The 18,647-nt window shown below is 39.8% G+C and overlaps 1 protein-coding gene across 2 annotated transcripts in view; it reads right to left on the bottom strand.

Annotated features, from left to right (window-relative positions):
- DOCK4 (dedicator of cytokinesis 4) overlaps positions 1–18,647 on the bottom strand; it is a 409,224-nt gene that overhangs the window by 196,780 nt on the left and 193,797 nt on the right. For both annotated transcript variants that reach the window (XM_089673954.1, XM_089673955.1), the window contains exons 13-14: positions 11,714–11,839; positions 8,001–8,125 (exon numbers count right to left, since the gene is read on the bottom strand). In XM_089673954.1, coding sequence (XP_089530080.1) covers positions 8,001–8,125; positions 11,714–11,839 — 251 coding nt within the window. The remainder of the gene's footprint in view (positions 1–8,000; positions 8,126–11,713; positions 11,840–18,647) is intronic.

The following is an 18,647-nucleotide window of genomic DNA, read 5'->3' as shown; positions in this document are numbered from 1 at the left end:
GCCGCAATGGGTTCATATATTGGACCCGGGGGCCGGACCAAGAGTAGATGAATGATGTGTATGTGTCATCCATAGTAAGTATAGTAATATTCCCCCATAGTAAGCATAGTAAATAATCCCCCATATAGTAATTCATCCCCCATAGTAATTCATCCCCCATATAGTAATTCATCCCCCATATAGCAATTCGTCCCCCATATAGCAATTCGTCCCCCATATAGCAATTCATCCCCCATATAGTAATTCATCCCCCATAGTAATTCATCCCCCACATAGTAATTCATCCCCCATATAGTAATTCATCCCCCATAGTAATTCATCCCCCACATAGTAATTCATCCCCCACATAGTAATTCATCCCCCACATAGTAATTCATCCCCCATATTGTAATTCATCCCCCATATAGTAATTCATCCCCCATATAGTAAGTCCCCCATATAGTAAGTCCCCCATATAGTAATTCATTCCCCATATAGTAAGTCCCCCATATAGTAATTCATTCCCCATATAGTAAGTCCCCCATATAGTAATTCATTCCCCATATAGTAAGTCCCCCATATAGTAATTCATTCCCCATAAAGTAAGTCCCCCATATAGTAATTCATTCCCCATATAGTAAGTCCCCCATATAGTAATTCATTCCCCATAAAGTAAGTCCCCCATATAGTAATTCATTCCCCATAAAGTAAGTCCCCCATATAGTAATTCATTCCCCATATAGTAAGTCCCCCATATAGTAATTCATTCCCCATATAGTAAGTCCCCCATATAGTAATTCATTCCCCATATAGTAAGTCCCCCATATAGTAAGTCCTCCATATAGTAATTCATTCCCCATATAGTAAGTCCCCCATATAGTAATTCATTCCCCATATAGTAAGACCCCCATATAGTAATTCATCCCCCATATAGTAAGTCCCCCATATAGTAATTCATTCCCCATATAGTAAGTCCCCCCTATAGTAATTCATTCCCCATATAGTAAGTCCTCCATATAGTAATTCATTCCCCATATAGTAAGTCCCCCATATAGTAATTCATTCCCCATATAGTAAGTCCCCCATATAGTAATTCATTCCCCATATAGTAAGTCCCCCATATAGTAAGTCCCCCCTGTGTCAATTCACTTACCTTTGCTCCTCCGCGCGTTCCGCTCGTATTCCCGCGCCGTTCTGGTCTTCAGGGAGGACTGTGAGAGAAGAGTTCGTCACGCTGCCCCGCCTACATCCTGGCTGCCCCGCCTACATCCTGACAGCTGCAGAGTCCTGACGCCCGAGAGGAGGGAGGGGGCGGCCATCCTAGAGGGGGGGCGGCCATCCGAGAGGAGGGGAGGGGAGAGGAGGAGAGGAGGTCGCCCGCCCGCCCGAGAGGAGGGAGGGGAGCGGGCGCCCGGCACACAGGAGAGCCGCATCTATTGTAAAGAGCCGCGGCTTGCCGACCACTGGCCTTGCGGGAGCCTAGCTCCGCGGGCCGGATTAAAAGGTCCGCCGGGCCGTATACGGCCCGCGGGCCGTAGTTTGCCCATTGCTGGTCTATCCCAACTTTTTCAACACAGATGAACCCTTGAGTTAATGTTCTTATCCCAAGGAATCCATGCTAATAATTACTATATCTATAGGTCACAGTATATTAGTAGTGATGGTCAATGGAAGGAATACTCTTTACATTTGTGGTCAGTGAAAAGAATCCGCACTTACAGAAAGCTAAAAAGATAATAGGTTTGTTATCTAATAAGCAAAAACTGCCCCTAGCAACCCCTGGAAGAAACCTAGGGTTCCCCAGAACCCTGGTTAGGAAAGTCTTACATAATGTATGTGAAGTTCATCTGTACTAGAAATTCCAATTCAGTTCATTCTCACTGCTTTCCACAGCAGTTAAACAAGATAGCATGGTCATTAACCCACCCCTGCATATTTACTGAACAATGAAGGATCAGCACATGAATAATGTCATCACTCTGGTCTCTCATCCTGTTATCAGGCTCACATGTAAAATTGACAGCAAAGTGCAATCTATTGCTTCACTGATAGCATTGCCCCTGCCTCAGATTCTTGATGCACAGGGAATTAAAGGGAGCTAATATAATGACAGACCTAGGCACTCGCACTAGCTGTATTTAAAGGATCATTACAGGCAGCTGCATGCTATACATATTTACACTGGTCCCACATTGAGCAGCTAACCTGATGCCTTGTGTATACAGAAGGTCTGCATGGGCACCATTCAGAGAATGCAATATATTTTCTGAACGAATGAAAACCATTCCCTGATTAGAAAAGGTGGAGAGCATGATGATGCTATAGTAGCAATGCTACTTCACTGATTTCAAGCTTCTAGTGGCATTGGCCAGGTTCATCGTACACATATTTGGATTGGTCCAACATGCTGTTGCCTGGAATTATTCTTTAAAGGATAAGTTCACCTTTTAGACAAAGATAATAAATGCACATCTTTTGCAGGTAAAAAAATATGCATTTATTATTTTTGTCTACAGGAGCCTGGAAAGCACTGCACCATGCCATTCAGGTCTCCTGCAGACCTGTCAGAATATCCGCATGCCGAACAGGATGTATGAATAAACAGATATTCTGACAGGAAGTTTCAAAGAACTACCACGGCGCCATGATAGTTCATTGAAAATTACAAGCTGATAGCTGCTAAGGATGGAAGTCCGTGAATTAATGATGTGGCCATGTGGGCGGAGGCCCCCAAGGCCACACAGTTTTCATATTTGACAGATAGTACAGGGAGACCTACAATGGAATGGTCTAGCTGTGGACCTCTGCAACTCATCCAGAGTTACAATGGGCCTCTTGGCAGCTTCTCTGATTAATGCTCTGCTTACCCAGCCTGTCAGTTTAGGTAGATGGCCATGTCTTAGTAGGTTTGCAGTACTCTTTCCATTTTCAGATGATGGATTGAACAGTGTTCCGTGAGATGTTCAAAGCTTGGGATATTTTTTTTTTTAACCTAACCCTGCTTTATACTTCTCCACAACTTTATCCCTGACCTGTCTGGTGTGTTCCTTGGCCTTCCTGATGCCGTTTGTTTACTAATGCTCTCTAATGAACCTCTGAGAGGTTCACAGAACAGCTGCATTTATATGGAGATTAAATTACACACAGATGGACTCTATTTACTAATTAGGTGTCTTCTGAAGGCAACTGGTTTCACTAGATTTTAGTTAAAGGTATCAGAGTAAAGGGTGCTGAATACAAATACACACCACACTTTTCAGATATTTGCAAAAAATGTTGAAAACCATTTCTCATTTTCTTTCCAGTTCATAATTATGTGCCACTTTGGATTGGTCTATTACATAAAATCCAAATAAAATACATTTACGTTTTTGGATGTAACATGACAAAATGTGGAAAATTTCAATGGGTATGAATACTTTTTCAAGGCACTGTAGAGTACACCCATACTTGATTCAAGTACCTTGGGCATACCTTGGGATTTGTAATGCACCACTTTATAGCAGGTTTGCTCTTGTCAACTGCTAATATTTATTCATACCTTATATGACCAGAGCTTCTTTCCCCCTCTGCAGCAGATGTGTTAGCCAAAATTGCAAGGGCCAGCTGTCCCTTTGACAGCCAGGTTCTGGTCTGTCTCCAAGAAACACTGATATGAGATCCTATATAAATATAGCCTGTAAACTGTGTCTGAAATCTTTTGCTCTACATATACTGTATCAAAATTATTGCTATATGGTATTTATGTGTAGTTCAATGGAGCGTCCTTTGATCTGCATATAATGGCCATTAAGGCAATATTCCTACTTTTTTTGTGTTTTGTTTTTTATAGTAAAAATTATACCTATCCCCATTTTAATCCATAGCTCACCTTAATCAGCATTAATTAGGTTCCTGCTGTTAGCTTTTTCATTCATTTGGTTTTGTAACATTGCATTAGTTTTGTAGCATTGCATTAGAAAATGCACCGATTTCATTTATAAAAAAAACTTTTGCCATACTTTTTACCTGAAATGTTATTTTATTGTATAATAAAATAAAATTTGCACTTTATATCTAGAAATACAATTTGTTTTAAAAGCAATAATTAAATAATAAGCTAATTTAACTAGAAGAATTTATATTTCACATACGAAAAATTAGAATATCGTTCAAAAGGTCATTTATTTCAGTAATGCAACTTAAAAGGTGAAACTAATACATGAGATAGACTCAATACATGCAAAGCAAGATAGTTCAAGCCGTGATTTGTCATAATTGTGATGATTATGACTTATAGCTCATGAAAACCCCAAATCTACAATCTCAGAAAATTAGAATATTAAATGCAATCAATAAAACAAGGATTGTACATAGAATAATATCGGACCTCTGAAAAGTATAAGCATGCATATGTACTCAGTACTTGGTTTGGGCCCCTTTTGCAGCAATTACTGCCTCAATGCGGCGTGGCATGGAAGCCATCAGCCTGTGGCAATGCTGAGGTGTTATGGAAGACCAGGATTCTTCAATAGCAGCCTTCAGCTCTTCTGCATTGTTCGGTCTCATGCCTCTTATCTTTCTCTTGGCAATGCCCCATAGATTCTCTATGGGGTTCAGGTCAGGCGAGTTTGCTGGCCAATCAAGCACAGTAATCCCACGGTCATTGAACCAGGTTTTGGTGCTGTTGGCAGTGTGGGCAGGTGCCAAGTCCTGCTGGAAGATGAAGTCAGCATCCCCATTAAGCTAGTCTGCGAAAGGAAGCATGAAGTACTCCAAAATCTCCTGGTAGACAGCTGAGTTGACCCTGGACTTAATGAAGCACAGTGGACCAACACCAGCAGATGACATGGCTCCTCAAAGCAACACAGACTGTGGAAACTTCACACTGGACTTCAAGCAACTTGTAGTATGTGCCTCTCCATTCTTCCTCCATACTCTGGGTCCTTGGTTTCCAACTGAGATGCAAAAGTTGCTCTCATCAGAAAAGAGGACTTTGGACCACTGAGCAACAGACCAGGCCTGTTTTTCTTTAGCCCAGGTAAGACGCTTCTCGGTGTTTTTTGTTCAGGAGCGGCTTGACAAGAGGAATACGACATTTGAAGCCCATGTCCAGGATCCATCTGTGTGTGGTGGCTCTTGATGCACTGACTCCAGCCTCAGTCCATTCCTTGTGAAAGTCCCCAACACTTTTGAATGGCCTTTTCCTGAATCCTCTCCAGGCTGCGGTCCTCCCTGCTGCTTGTGCACCTTTTTATTCCAGACTTTTACCTTCCACATAACTTTCTATTAATGTGCTTTGATATAGCACTTTGGTAACATCCAACTTCTTTTGCAATTACCTTTTGAGGCTTTCCCTCCTTATGATGGTTTTCTGCACAACTGTCAGGTCAGCAGTCTTTCCCATGATTATGATTCCTACTGAACCAGACTGAGAGACCATTTAAAGGCTCAGGAACCCTTTGCAGGTGTTATGGCTTAATTAGCTGATTAGAGTGGGACACTTTGAGCCTAGAATATTGCACCTTTTCACAATATTCAAATTTTCTGAGATTGTGGATTTGGGGTTTTCATGAGCTGTAAGCCATAATCATTACAATTATGACAAATCACGACTTGAACTATCCTGCTTTGCATGTAATGAGTCTATCTCATATATTAGTTTCACCTTTTAAGTTGCATTACTGAAATAAATGAACAATTGCACGATATTCTAATTTTTCGAGTTTCACCTGTAGATTACAATTTTGTGTAATCTGATTTTATTAAGTTTACGCTTTTTACAAGGTAAAAAATTGCATGTTTTGCAAAGATTATATCATTAGGTCAGTGTCTTTGTGGAACACCAATATCTTGTGACAAATGAAGTGTATTAACCAACTGACAATGCTTTAACGGAAAATATTGTAGATAACACATTATGAAACTCTTGACAGGAAATGTAGGGGTTGTGGTCTCTCTTGTATGAGTATGGTTATTCATTATCAATAGTCATCTCCATTTGATTTGAATACAGGACAGCTCATAGAGTAGTCATGTGTGGGAGAGGGACGGAGAAGGGTCCTCTGGTGTGACAGAAGGGGGAAGAGGGGGAATATGGGAAGGTATGTTGTAAGGGTGAGGGGAGGTGATGAACATAGGTTTCTTAGGTAGAAAAGAGAAGGAAAAATTATAGCAGTAGATGGGGAGCTTGAGGTAATGGAAGAAGAGTAAAGGGGGGGTGCCCCCCTTACCACCACAGCCAGACAGTGCAGATGACATGTTTGTAAAGAAACAAGGTTAGGAAACTCCTCAGAAGTCCTGAAGACTGCCCCAATTGTCCAGGTAATAAAGTAGTATTTGGTTTTGTTCTGAGCTTCCAGTCAAACACTTTGACATCCAAACCTGTGACCAAATTAGCTGAAAAAGAATTGTTTTGCAACCTCCAATAACAAGGCATAACTGTCCTGACAGCCATAAAAAATTCCAGATTTAGTTTTTTTACAGATTTACTGGTACCAGGCAGAATATAGTAGATAGCAATGTTGTTTGAAAGGTATTATTAGGACATGAATCTGCTAACGTGTGATGAAAAGAAAACACAGTTCTCTAACCCATTAGATTTGAAGGCATCCCCACCAGATATGTGCCGCATGTATCAAAGTAAAGAGTAAGGGCCTTTTAAAATCTTACTAGCCTGAACACTCAGCTGCCACTGAGTTACAGTACTATATACATTAAAAAGTCATTAAATGCAAACTTTTTAAGTTTATTTATATGTAAATCTAGGTATAACAGTTTTCATTTGTGTACCTTCTCTATATCTGTAAATACTTGGTTGATCCAGATGTTTTTCTTAAATTTCCTAGATGCAGGTGCAGGGACTGACTGACCATTTGGAAACTGCCTGAGGGCCCGGGGTCAGTAGGGGGCCCCATGAGATGCCCCTGGTACTTTTTTCATAGGCATTTTTGAGTTTGGGCAAGGACACAGGGGCCCCATGATCCCCTATTGCCTGGGGGCCCCATGAGTTGTCAGTCCGCCCCTGTGCAGGTGGCAACCTAATAGCAGTCGATTCTCTGGCTGTATAATTGCCACACTCACTGTGCATGTGCTGCAAGTAGAACCAGAGAATCCGGTTCTCTCCAAGCTGGCCCATGTGGCTCTTGTTACTTCAGGGGCAGCTCCAACACAGACACTGACACACAAGAGTGTTTCCCTCCTCCCGCCACCTAATGTGGTCAAGCATTATCTAGTAGGGGCAGACCTGTCAGATGGCGTGTTCAGTGGCAGCATGTGACCACAACAGTACCAATAAGTGCTGTGTGTATGGGAAGACCCTATAACGTGTTCCTGTGCCCACACAACTCCAATTGGTGATGTTGTGGTCACATGCTACAAATGAACACGCCCTCAAGCAGATCCGTGGAGTGGCAGGGGGAGAGAGGTGTCCTGGAGTGACATTGAAAGCTTTGTCAAAGGATTTGTTATTGCTCCTCCTCCAGACTTCACAGTGCGGTGGGAAGTGACAAAGTAGAGTCATGTGACTGCAGTATGGGCACTCTGCAATAAGGCATTTGAGCAACTTCTTTTCCATTACAACTTATTTATAGCAATTCTTTATGAATAAAAAAGGAAGATCTATGTGAAAAATTTTAAGTGGGTTTAATGACACTTAGCATATAGCAGCAACTGGTAAGGTATAATGAAGGCATGAAGGTACAAAGAAGTAAAAAATAAAATGGCAAAACAAACATCAGGACTTTTATCACTCATCTTGAAGCATAAAACCATGAACGGTTAGTAATCACTGAAGATCACAGTTAGCAGACCCTTCCTAGTAAAAACTGAATGAACACAATTACATAAACACAGTATTATCAATGTATTGGATCATATAAGAACATGACTCTCTGAAGCTGTAAAAATTATATACAGTAATTGTGACGGCATTAATACAATGAACAAAAGTATTTACCATGTAGAGCATGTAAAAAGTTAATAAATACGAAGCATACATTCAAAAGAATCCAGAGTAAAAATCTGCAATACATTAAAATTACCTTTAAAACATGTCCTTCACTGTTCACAATCACCATTGTAACTTGTACATTTCTTGCAACACTTTTGCCACCTTTTTCAAACTCGCCTTTTTCTATAGTGATGTATAAGTCATTCCTCATTTCACCTGTGATATACAAAATCACAACTTTCAAATTCCCAGTAAAATATCACTGCTTCTACATTCATTACAGACAGAAGTAATTGCACGATTTTAGAATAGAGGTCTAGACTGACCAGTAGGAGTAGATATTGCCCAGCATTAGTGGTCAGTGGTAAAAAAAACAACCCTTGAGTTTGTATCAGTGTCAGGAATTGAGCCTCATCACTGGTGTTTATGGGAAGATTTTTTGCTTCATCTTTGGGGTCAGCAGAACAAATTCGTGACCTATCATTGGGGTCAGTGGAAAGAAATTTTGCCTGATCATTGGTATCAGTATAGTGCCCCATCAATAGTATCCATGGGGTAAATTTGTGCCCCATCATTAGGGTCAGTGGGACAAACATGTGCCCCCTCGTTGGGGTCAGTGGGAAAAATATGTGCTTCATGCGTATGGTCAGTGAGAGAAATCGTGCCTCAGTTGTGGTTTGTTAAAGGCAGACAAAGGGTCGCATCCAGCACACATTCTGCAGTTTGGAAACCATGGGTGTAGAGCTTAGGAGGTAATACATAGCTCACGAATTACCATTTTTTAGAGAGATGGTTTACCTCTTGGAACAATTTTTTTTTTTTTCTCCCACAGTGTTCTTCTGTAGTTCGTGGTGTAGACTGTTAACTAATTTTACTATTTATTGAACTTTTTTTTCTCTATCATCCATTGAGACACACAACTTTATTTTTGATGTTATCCAATTAGGTAACCATTTTTGTAGCCATTGCTTCTTCTACAATGTCTCTGAGTTACCAGTGTTGTCATATAAGGAGCCCCATTTCATTTTAAGCAAAGACAAAGTTGTTTTGAGAACAAAGTCCTCCTTTTTGGCTATAGCAGTTGTGATATAACCAGTGGTTATATCACAACATTCGTTGTGTGCACCTCTGGTTCACCCCAAGAAGATATTGTATGACAGTATTGAGGGCCATCAGGGATTACCCATCAAACACTGTTTCATTCAGCCAGAAGCATTTCCAATTGATGTTTGATGATAGCATTATGAAGTGTATGCACCGCTTTCATTCACTAAAATAGGGGTGATACTTATATTTTTAGAAGCATTTCCTGTTTGTTATTCCAGAAGGCTCTAAAGATTCTCTGGCTTCCAGATGAATTATTTCTAAGTGGATTAAACAGGTTCTTGTGCATGCCTATGCATTGCAAGATAAAATACCTAATTTTACTGTTAAAGACTGCTACACCAGACCAGTGAGTACTTCTTGAATTTTCTGTTTCAGACTTCTGCCTCAGATCCATAAGCCTGCAAACTGGTCTTTTGTTCACATGTTCTTGAAGTTTTACAAGGTTGATGTATCTTCTGCTGCAGATGCTAGTTTCCAGATGAAAAGTTCTGCAAACAGCCATTTAATGCCCTTGTTTTTGCCTTGCTTCAGGTTTTTTCTTGTTGGGCTGGTTCGCCTGTGTTGTTTTAGTATTTCCACCCCTCTGGACTGCTTTAGGATGTCCCTTGCTTGCTTATTTTACCTAAAGCTGTGATGCTTAATGGATAATCATGTACATACTGTAAATCCCTTTCTCGGAGTCCCTTGAGAAACACAGCTCCTTTTCCTCATATGCTATCTTTCCACTTTGGACTACTTGCTACCACCGAGCAGATAGAAAGTAGTATAACCTCTAGCAGGCTGGCCTTCAATTTCTCTATGACTAGTGTCCATTTTTCCTCTAGGTGACAGTATAACCTCTAGACTGCTATTTAACCATAAAACTTTATCCTTAGAGAGAAAAGGATTTTACAGTCAGTATAAAAATGTTTTTTATCCTACATTTCACTTTTCACCCATCCTCTAAGAGCTTGCATTCACTCTGAAAAGCTAACATAAAAAGCATAAAAGAAAAGCTTTTAAAACATTTTAGTTAATGTTAACTATTTTTTTTTTGGGGGGGGGGGGATTTTTCATATTCTATGTAATATGAGTGTGAGGTCCTTATCTCTCCTCACATTCCATATTTCTATAATGAAGCAAAAGATGATTGGCAGACAACTAGTATTTTAAGAAAGAGGTAGGTTAGTGATGGTTGCCCACACATTTTTTATAAATGGCTTACTTTCAAGTATAACGAAGGCATTTTTTACACCTTTGGGCAGAACAGAAAGATTAGAACATCTGTCCAATTTTTATTGCTGTCTCTGCCACCGTTAGGGAGATTCACTCTCTCCATTTGACAAAGTTTACAGTTAACATTGAAAGAGAAACAAAATCCAATGTTTTGGGTTGCCCCCAGAACAGCAAAATGGAAATCTTTCAATGGGGACACCAATTCTGGTCACAACAATAGATTCCCTCTCACTTCCTGTTTTGGCTGTGGGACAGCAAATAAAAAGGGAATCCCCCCCAAAGGGACACAGGTGGCAAAAACAACCTGACAGGTGTTATACCCTCCCCCCTACTCTATCCATAATGAAAAAGTTCTGCCTTTAGTTCTGCTTTAAGCTTCAAGTAGTAGTATTTTTTTTGTAAATGTCAGTTTTCACTTAAAGTGAAACTCTATGTTTGTAAGAACAAAAAATAATCCCCCTGGGTAATCAATATACATTGCAATGTTGTTAACAAACTTTGTTGCAGAGTCCTACCCAATTCTGCTCTGAAAAAAACAGCATTTTGTCAGATCATATCTTGTGCAGGACTGATTCTGTATAGGAGTGACTGTAGAGGGTCTGCATTCATTTAGAAGTGAATAACTGTATAGGAGCATCTCCCCAAAACAGAATTGTTTGTGGCAGAGGATGCCTAAAATCTGATTTTATCTTTTTTGCAGACTTCTGGGAAAATCAGTGAGCCAATCATATAAGCAGGAAATTACATCTCTGGAGGCATTCTGTACACCAACTGTGTACAGAATGTCTTCAGGTTGACATATTGTATTGAATTTTACAGAATATTACAGCACTGCAGATTAAAATAATATAATTGTAATGATGATACATTAAAATATGGTATCAAAATTGTATATGCTATATATTTTATTTTTTTTTTATTTTGTTTTCCTACAAAGTTACCCTTTAAGCCTTTACAAAATTGCACTTTTCTCTTTAAAAAATAATAGGTTACCTGGTCTTCATAAATTCACTATATATTCACCTCTCATTACCTTCCATATCTGTCTGTTTAGAACAACTATAAAAAGTCATCCCAGAAGAGTAGCTTTACTCTTCATTTTATGATGGTTTATGGCTGAAGAGATTGCAAATTCTCAATATATGTCACTCATCTAATGAGCTATATGCAGAATGCTCAGCTGACCGTGAGCACACAAATATTTATACTTTATAGCAACTAGAATTAAAGCTTCTTCATATTGGTGGCAGTTTGCTGAAGCAATACTGATTTTGAGAGAAAGTCTTCAAAAATGAATAAGGAGCAGAAACAGTTATTTGAACCTTTATATTTTCCCACAAAAATACATAACCTAAGTATGCAAGGCAAATGAGAAGCATAAATAATATTGGAAAAAACAACAGGCTAGTGTAGGGGGTGAATGCTAGCTGAAAAACAAAAACCAGAACAAATGAAATTTCTGTTTCTTTTTCTCCAGCTCACCAGGCATAATGACATCTGAAAAGCCAAGCTTTCTTGTTATCGAGACCCCACGAGTGAATACCGAGGAGTAATCTCTTCTAATTTGCTCAAGGTCTCCATGCAGCAGCTGAAGGGAAACTGCCAAGCCTGAAATCAAAGAATTTAAAGAGGCTCAGAAGTTACTCAGAAGATATTTTGAGGCTATTTACATCAGTGATACCTCAGTCAGCAACATTTTTTTTTCAAAAAGTCAGAATTTGTAATGCATAGACTGCCCTACCTGGATCTTTAGAGAAGGCTGTTCAGTCACCCTAGCAACTGGTCTTTTCCAGAATTGTACTGCATAAAACATAATATCCAGTACAGCACATCCAATTAAAGCTGAATTCCAGGAATTCAGCCAATCTGTAAACAGTGAAGACACTATAAATTAAGTCCAAGAAGATGCATGACATCTCCTGGGCTTATCTCTATTATTTAGATCTGACAATTGAATTGAACTCCCCAGAGACAGCCATCACTGTATTTCCAGGAGAAAAATGTTGATCCTTCAGGTCTCAGCATCTTCAACATTAGAGTCAGTACATCTACTATGCCTACCCCTCTTGTCCTGCTGCCCAATCACAGAAGCCTCTGTATTATGTGAACGCATTCACAAAATACAAAGGCTTCTCTGAATTGGCAGCAGAGGGGAGCGGCATAGCTGATCTGTGTACTCCCCTCTCTTAGAGCCCCCATTGTCAGTGTATGCTCTGGCAAGGCCATAAACCATATATAAATAATATAGATAGGTTTCGAAGATGTCATGCACCTCAATGGACTTAACACAGTGTGCCTGAACGTTTTGAAAAGTGGCTTCATTTCTAGAATTCAGTTTTAAAGCAGAATTAACACCCCCCCCCCTATAGAGCCAAGGAAGCTGCCATCTTAGCCTATGTTTGATCTGCAGTTGCCATGGCTCTTCACATGTGATCAGTTACAACACCAGCAATTTGATGGCTTGAAAGTCCAGTTTAGAGCACAAGCAACTGTGACAGTTATTATTTATGGCATGCCTTGGAGGTAACGTTTTTTGGAAATCGTTAAATTGATGGGTTTAGTTTCACTCTAACCAAGACTTTCAATGCATGCTTGCCACAACTAACACTGTCAGTTTGTATTCCTTACAATTTTCGTTTGTTTTTTTTTTGTTTTACAGTATGGTTATTTTTTATGCAGCTAGAAAAAGTACATATAAAAGTCAGTAACAAATGCTGCAGGCAATTTCTACTGAGAAAAGAAAATGAAAAAGAACTGTGGTTTATTGTCATGATTGATAAAATAGTAAATATGAGCCAGTTTGAATGACAAGTCTATTTATTGGTACATCTTTTCCTTTCCTGTTTTGAACACCACAACTCATCACATCACAACCCGCATACAATTCTTTTCATTAGACTTCTACATTTCATTCTGCAAAGTAACTTACATTTCCCGGCTGGTTAAAGTTTTGCAAAAAAAGAAAAAAAGTTTCACTTTATTTCAGCGTGCCGCAATTCCAAATATTCATATGATTTGTAAATAACCAGAACCACTGTCTACCCACACATTATTCTCACTCAGCATGATCACGCAGACAGTACCTAAGCAGAACATCAACAAATGAATCAACATATCTTCCAACATCTAAAGATAATTTTTTATTTGGTTATTATTTTGTACACTGGGCTCTCTCGTAATGACTGAAAGATGCGACGATTCATACAAGCAATGCATTATGCTATAGGAATAAAGTTAATAAGCATACTGCTGTTAGCCCAGTCAGTAACAGCAATGCCTCCAATTAGCAAATGAAGTCAAGCAGTGTTAGAAAACCACAAGGTGTCTGCACTTCTACTTGTAACCATAGGGACCTTTCTTAGACATGAACAGTTCACTTTGAAGTGTCCATATACAGGATGTGACTGAAAAAGAACATTTGTAGTGCAGTCATGTGACAAGCTCACTGCGTGTTGAGCAACAACATTCATAGCAATCCACAGATGTGCACAGAACAGTCCTATTGGCTATAATGCCACACATGTAATTGAGCATTTTGGGTGCAGAATTTACCTGCCCCAAAAGTAGAATAGTGTGAAACCAGTAACTCTTAGAGCAGGGAGTCATCCTCAAACAAATCAAGTAAAGGTAAATAAAGGGGTAAATGTGAATCTTTCATAGACAAGCCGGCAGAAGTATGTCTAAGGAGACCATTTGTAAAGCAGCAATATGGTCTAAATACAGCCAGAGCTACTTTTCTTAAAAGCCCATCTCCAGCACGTCTGGAAAGCACTGCTTTATAAATGTGGTGTGTACTTCAGAACTCTTAGGCCCCATTCACATGCAGTGGCTTGCACTCGGATCAGCACACAGATCCCCTGCTGATCAGAGAAGAGTGGGCAAATGACACATCTGTGTCAGCTCAGTTTCTGCAGAGGGGACACAGAAAGAGCCCACTTTGCTCTATGGGCGGCCTAGAGTAAACAGACTCTACTGTCTGTTTACACCCAACTACCCTCCGATCCACCTAAATGGAAAAGGGTGGGTGCCCTTCTGTTTTTCTTTTTTTTCTTTCTTAAAGCATTTTCAACTTGTTGTGGGAGAGCACACGGTAGCTTGTTATCCCATGGTTCCAAGCATTTCCCCTGGATCAACGCTGCAACAGTTGCTGCAGCAGCTGCTAAGAGCAATGTAAATCAGCCATACTTCCTCCATGCACATTCCCTCAAAATGTCACTACAGAAAAATCATCCTCATTGGCTAAAACCAAAAATTCACAACACATGTAAAAAGAGCTTAAATGCACAAAAAGCAAGAAAAACAATGAAGGACTGAAATGGATAGATGTGAACAGGCCCCAAAGCAAGCGAAGCCCCACTCATTCTAACAAATAAGGAAAAAAAATGAGCCATGGGAAGGAAGTCACACAACTGGTTTCAGGCCAGCCAACAAGCCTCCTGTCCACAAGAGTCCTCTGCAGCACTTTACAGAACACATACTGAAAGACATAGGGGTTCATTTACTAAAGGCAAGTGGTCTGTGCACTGCGAGTGCAGTTGTTCTAGATCTGGGGGGAACATGCAAGGAAAATTTAAAAACAAAACAAAAACAAAACCCAGCAATTTTGCTTGCACAATTGGATGATAGAAATCAGCAGAGTTTTCAGGAATTTCAGAGCTTCCCCTCAGTCTAGCGCAATTGCACTTGCAGTGCACAGACTATTTAACTTTAGTAAATAAACCCCATAGATCGCTCCATATTAAGCTTTAATTTAGGCCTTGTTCACACAAGGCTTGCCAATGCTTGCCTTGTGTGAGGGCCGTGTTTACCTGAATGCGGATGCACAGGTGTTCTGTACATCCCCATGCAGACAATCCCACTGATGTCAAATGGGACACAATCGCTGCATGGCTACTGCTCCAAATCTGACATCAATGGGACTGCTCGCATGGGGATGCACAGAACACTTGTGCATCACCACGCGGGTAAACATGGCCCTCACACAAGGCAAGCATTGATACGCCCAGGGTGAAAAAGGCCTTATAATAAAAAGAAAAAACATGTTAGCAATGTGGAGTCCTTCCAATAAAGTTTAAATGGGCCCCACTACTACTACATGGTTTGCTTGATTACACAATAACAAGCAAATGCACCATTTCACCTACATAAGTAAGGCCTTTCTATCTTAGCCTTTAATACTATCTGGATATCACATTGTGATGAACAAGCTGTGTTCATTTTACTCTATGTCTCGGTTCATCGATCGCTTCTCTTATAAAGCAACTACTGTATGATTCACTTTCAGATTTCCCAAACACAGAAAATTGTTTAACAAACCTAAAGCTCAGTAACGGTCTCCTAAATTGATTATCACTAGCAGTGTTCAAATCATTTGCCACTCTAGCAAACAGGGTGCCTTGCATTTCCAGCTTACCAACATCGACAATGTTAGAAAAGGAAAGTATCATTTATTTTGCTAACTTTAAGTTAACATGTTGCTTTGGATCATTAATTATTATTAATAATCTAGTTGATAAGCTACTAATTGTCATTGGGTGGTGCTTGCATTATTTGCATAAAACATTAATATATAATATGTACAAACTGACAGCATCCCAACAGCTAGTGACTGTAAACAAAGGAGCCGTCATTAAAATGTATTTATTTTGGGTCTGGTAGGGATTTTAAGGGGGGCCTCACGCCAGATTCAGATAAGCCTCCCGCCCGCAGACCCCCACAACCAAGCCAAGGTTGTGGGGAAGATATCTTTGTCCTCATCAACACAGGACAAACACTACACCCTTCACCCACCCCCCTGCCATGTTAAAATGCAGGTGGCCCAGTATGGTTTAGGGGGGGGTTGCATGTTCTCCCCTCTTTCTGGCCTGCTAGGCTGCATGCTCAGATAAGGGTCTGGTATGGATTTTAGGGGGAGCCCACCCCATTTTTAATTTTCTGGCATTTTTGGCATGAGGTCCCCCTTAAATTCCCTATCAGACCCAAAATAAATAAATAATTTTTAATGAAATTTCCTTAGTTTACAGTCACTGGTTGTTAGGATGCAGTCAGTTTGTAAACATTATATATTAATAATTTAAACCCAAAAGCCTGGTATGCATTGTGGGGAACCCCACACCATTTTTTAAAAATATTTTTCTTTGACGGCTCTTTTGTTTCCATTTTGGGAAAGCGTGGATGAGTCACTGGTTGTTAGGATGCCAGTGAGTGCCAGCTCCTTGACAACCAGCATCTGAGAACAAATTGACTCATGACTCAAAAACTACACTAGAAACACACCAAAAACACAGCGTGACGTGTATTTGATGTGTGTCTATTGACTTAATTTTCATGCACGTCTGTCATGCTGGAAAGGTGTGTTTTAGCGTGGCAAAAGTGAATCCATGATACTCAAAACTGAGCTAATATGAAAGATCAGATTTTACAAGTTTGATGGAAGTCTGTGTATAATTGACTAAATCGGACAGTCACATTAGAGCTAGGAAGGAGAGAAAGCTGGCATTTTGTTCTTTTCTGAGTTGATCAGCTTTAAAGCGCAACTAATGGCATGAATACATACATAAGTTCCAATGGTCTGATGGCCAAGAGTCCTCTTGTTGGTGGCTGATATCTTCTCCATGGGTTTGTCTGTGTAAAGATCTCCTAGGGTGCTTAGTTGTTAGGTAAATTTAGTTTTTGTTATCTTTGTAGTCAGTAGCACATTGTTGTTTGCTTTTGGCTGGTTTTCACAGACTGCAGGTTTGCTTGCTCCCCCAGCATTCTAGAAAACTGTGAGCTGTTCTGAAACATAGGTGTGGAGCAGGGCAAAAGGGCAGCATGAATAGTTATACCGTTTCAACCAATCCCTGGGAGAGATGGCCCAGACGGTGGCTAAGAAGTTGTATAAATATTCTGAACTGCAAAACAGCAGTATCTTCCTGCCAAGTGATTCTACCTGTTCAGGTGGGGGTGGCTAACCCTCACCTCAAACTGCTGTTCATCAAGGTTTCAAGCTAGGACTAACTGGGGGGACCTATACTCAAGACCATATTTGGAGTTACTTTGATCTCGGCTCAAGAATCCAGTCAGAGTTGCTGGAGAGTGTTGAGTGTTAACTTTTCACTCACTGGAACATGTTGTATTGGAAGGTGGTATTCAGTTACCCAAAGGACATTGTGAGTACTGATCGTGACTGTGCACTATTTGCTGGGGCACATAGTTCCTGTCCCAAAGGGTATATATTGACCAAACTCCTCTAGTTTGTGAAAGACTGTTTGATAAGCCCGGTCTAAGTAGTTTCTTTTTTGAGAAATTCATGCTGGCAGCCTCTTCAGTGTTATCATGGAAGGACTGTTCTTTAACCTGGAAGCCAAGTAGTTCCTCTCCTGAGTACATAGCTCTGGCCTCTACTAGTGCCCCATACAATTCCCTATCCCTATCCAAGGTAAAATAAGAAAAAAAAGAAAATACCCCTAGATTGTTCAAGAAGCCAACTGGAGTAACTATTGCTGTGTATCTGGCTGCTTTTGCACTAATCTGGAAAGAACCTTTGTACCAAATCCTCTTCTGCAATAAAAGCCTGCCTGTGTACAAATTTTTTATAGTAATTCTGCTTGAAACTTGCCATCTGATAACTACAGGCGATAAATATTGAATTTTTTTTTTATTGGTACAATTTATGATTTCCATTAAATATACTGAGGATTTAGGAAAGCAAAAACTGCAAAAAGCTAAGATCTTAACTTGTGCTGCATTTCTGCATTTTTAAACAGCTCATGATTAGTAAAGAATGTAAACATTACATCAATATAGCACCACAACACTAAACTAAATTTATATGAAGAACACAGTGTTTCTGTCCAACTTTAATTACATGATTATATAAATTAGCCATTATGAAACTGACAGTGTTCTGCACTGCTGAAAAATAATGGCAATCAAGTTTCATTGTTTTACTACAAGAAGCATTTACATGTTTTACATAACATTTACTTACAGAAACAGAATTGTGATTAAGTAAAAAAAGTTATACATAATAACCGAACAGAAAAATTACAAATTAATAAGATTACTGCCATGCCTTGTGTTGTAATTAACAGAAAATATGTGAAAAAATAAATATTTTGCAGTTCTAGTCTAGAACAGAGATGTGTAACATGTTCTGAATGAATAATCACCTGGTAAACTATCCAGACATTCAGGTGATGAATTTAGATTGGATTCTTTCACATTTTAGTGTGCACTCTGAACACAAGTACTTATGCTGATGTTTACCTTATTAGCAAAGTTAAATGGAATGCTGTTGTAAACTGCTGACATGCCTATCAAGGTACGTAGCTTACAATGATAGCAAAATCATCTTTCTCTTGCCAATGCCCCATAGATTCTCTATGGGGTTCAGGTCAGGCGAGTTTGCTGGCCAATCAAGCACAGTAATCCC

Source organism: Staurois parvus, unplaced genomic scaffold (genome assembly GCF_062004578.1).
Source record: "Staurois parvus isolate SC_StPar_1 unplaced genomic scaffold, SC_StPar_1.0 ptg000147l, whole genome shotgun sequence".
NCBI lineage: Eukaryota > Metazoa > Chordata > Amphibia > Anura > Ranidae > Staurois > Staurois parvus.
This window is presented reverse-complemented; position numbering and strand designations above follow the sequence as displayed.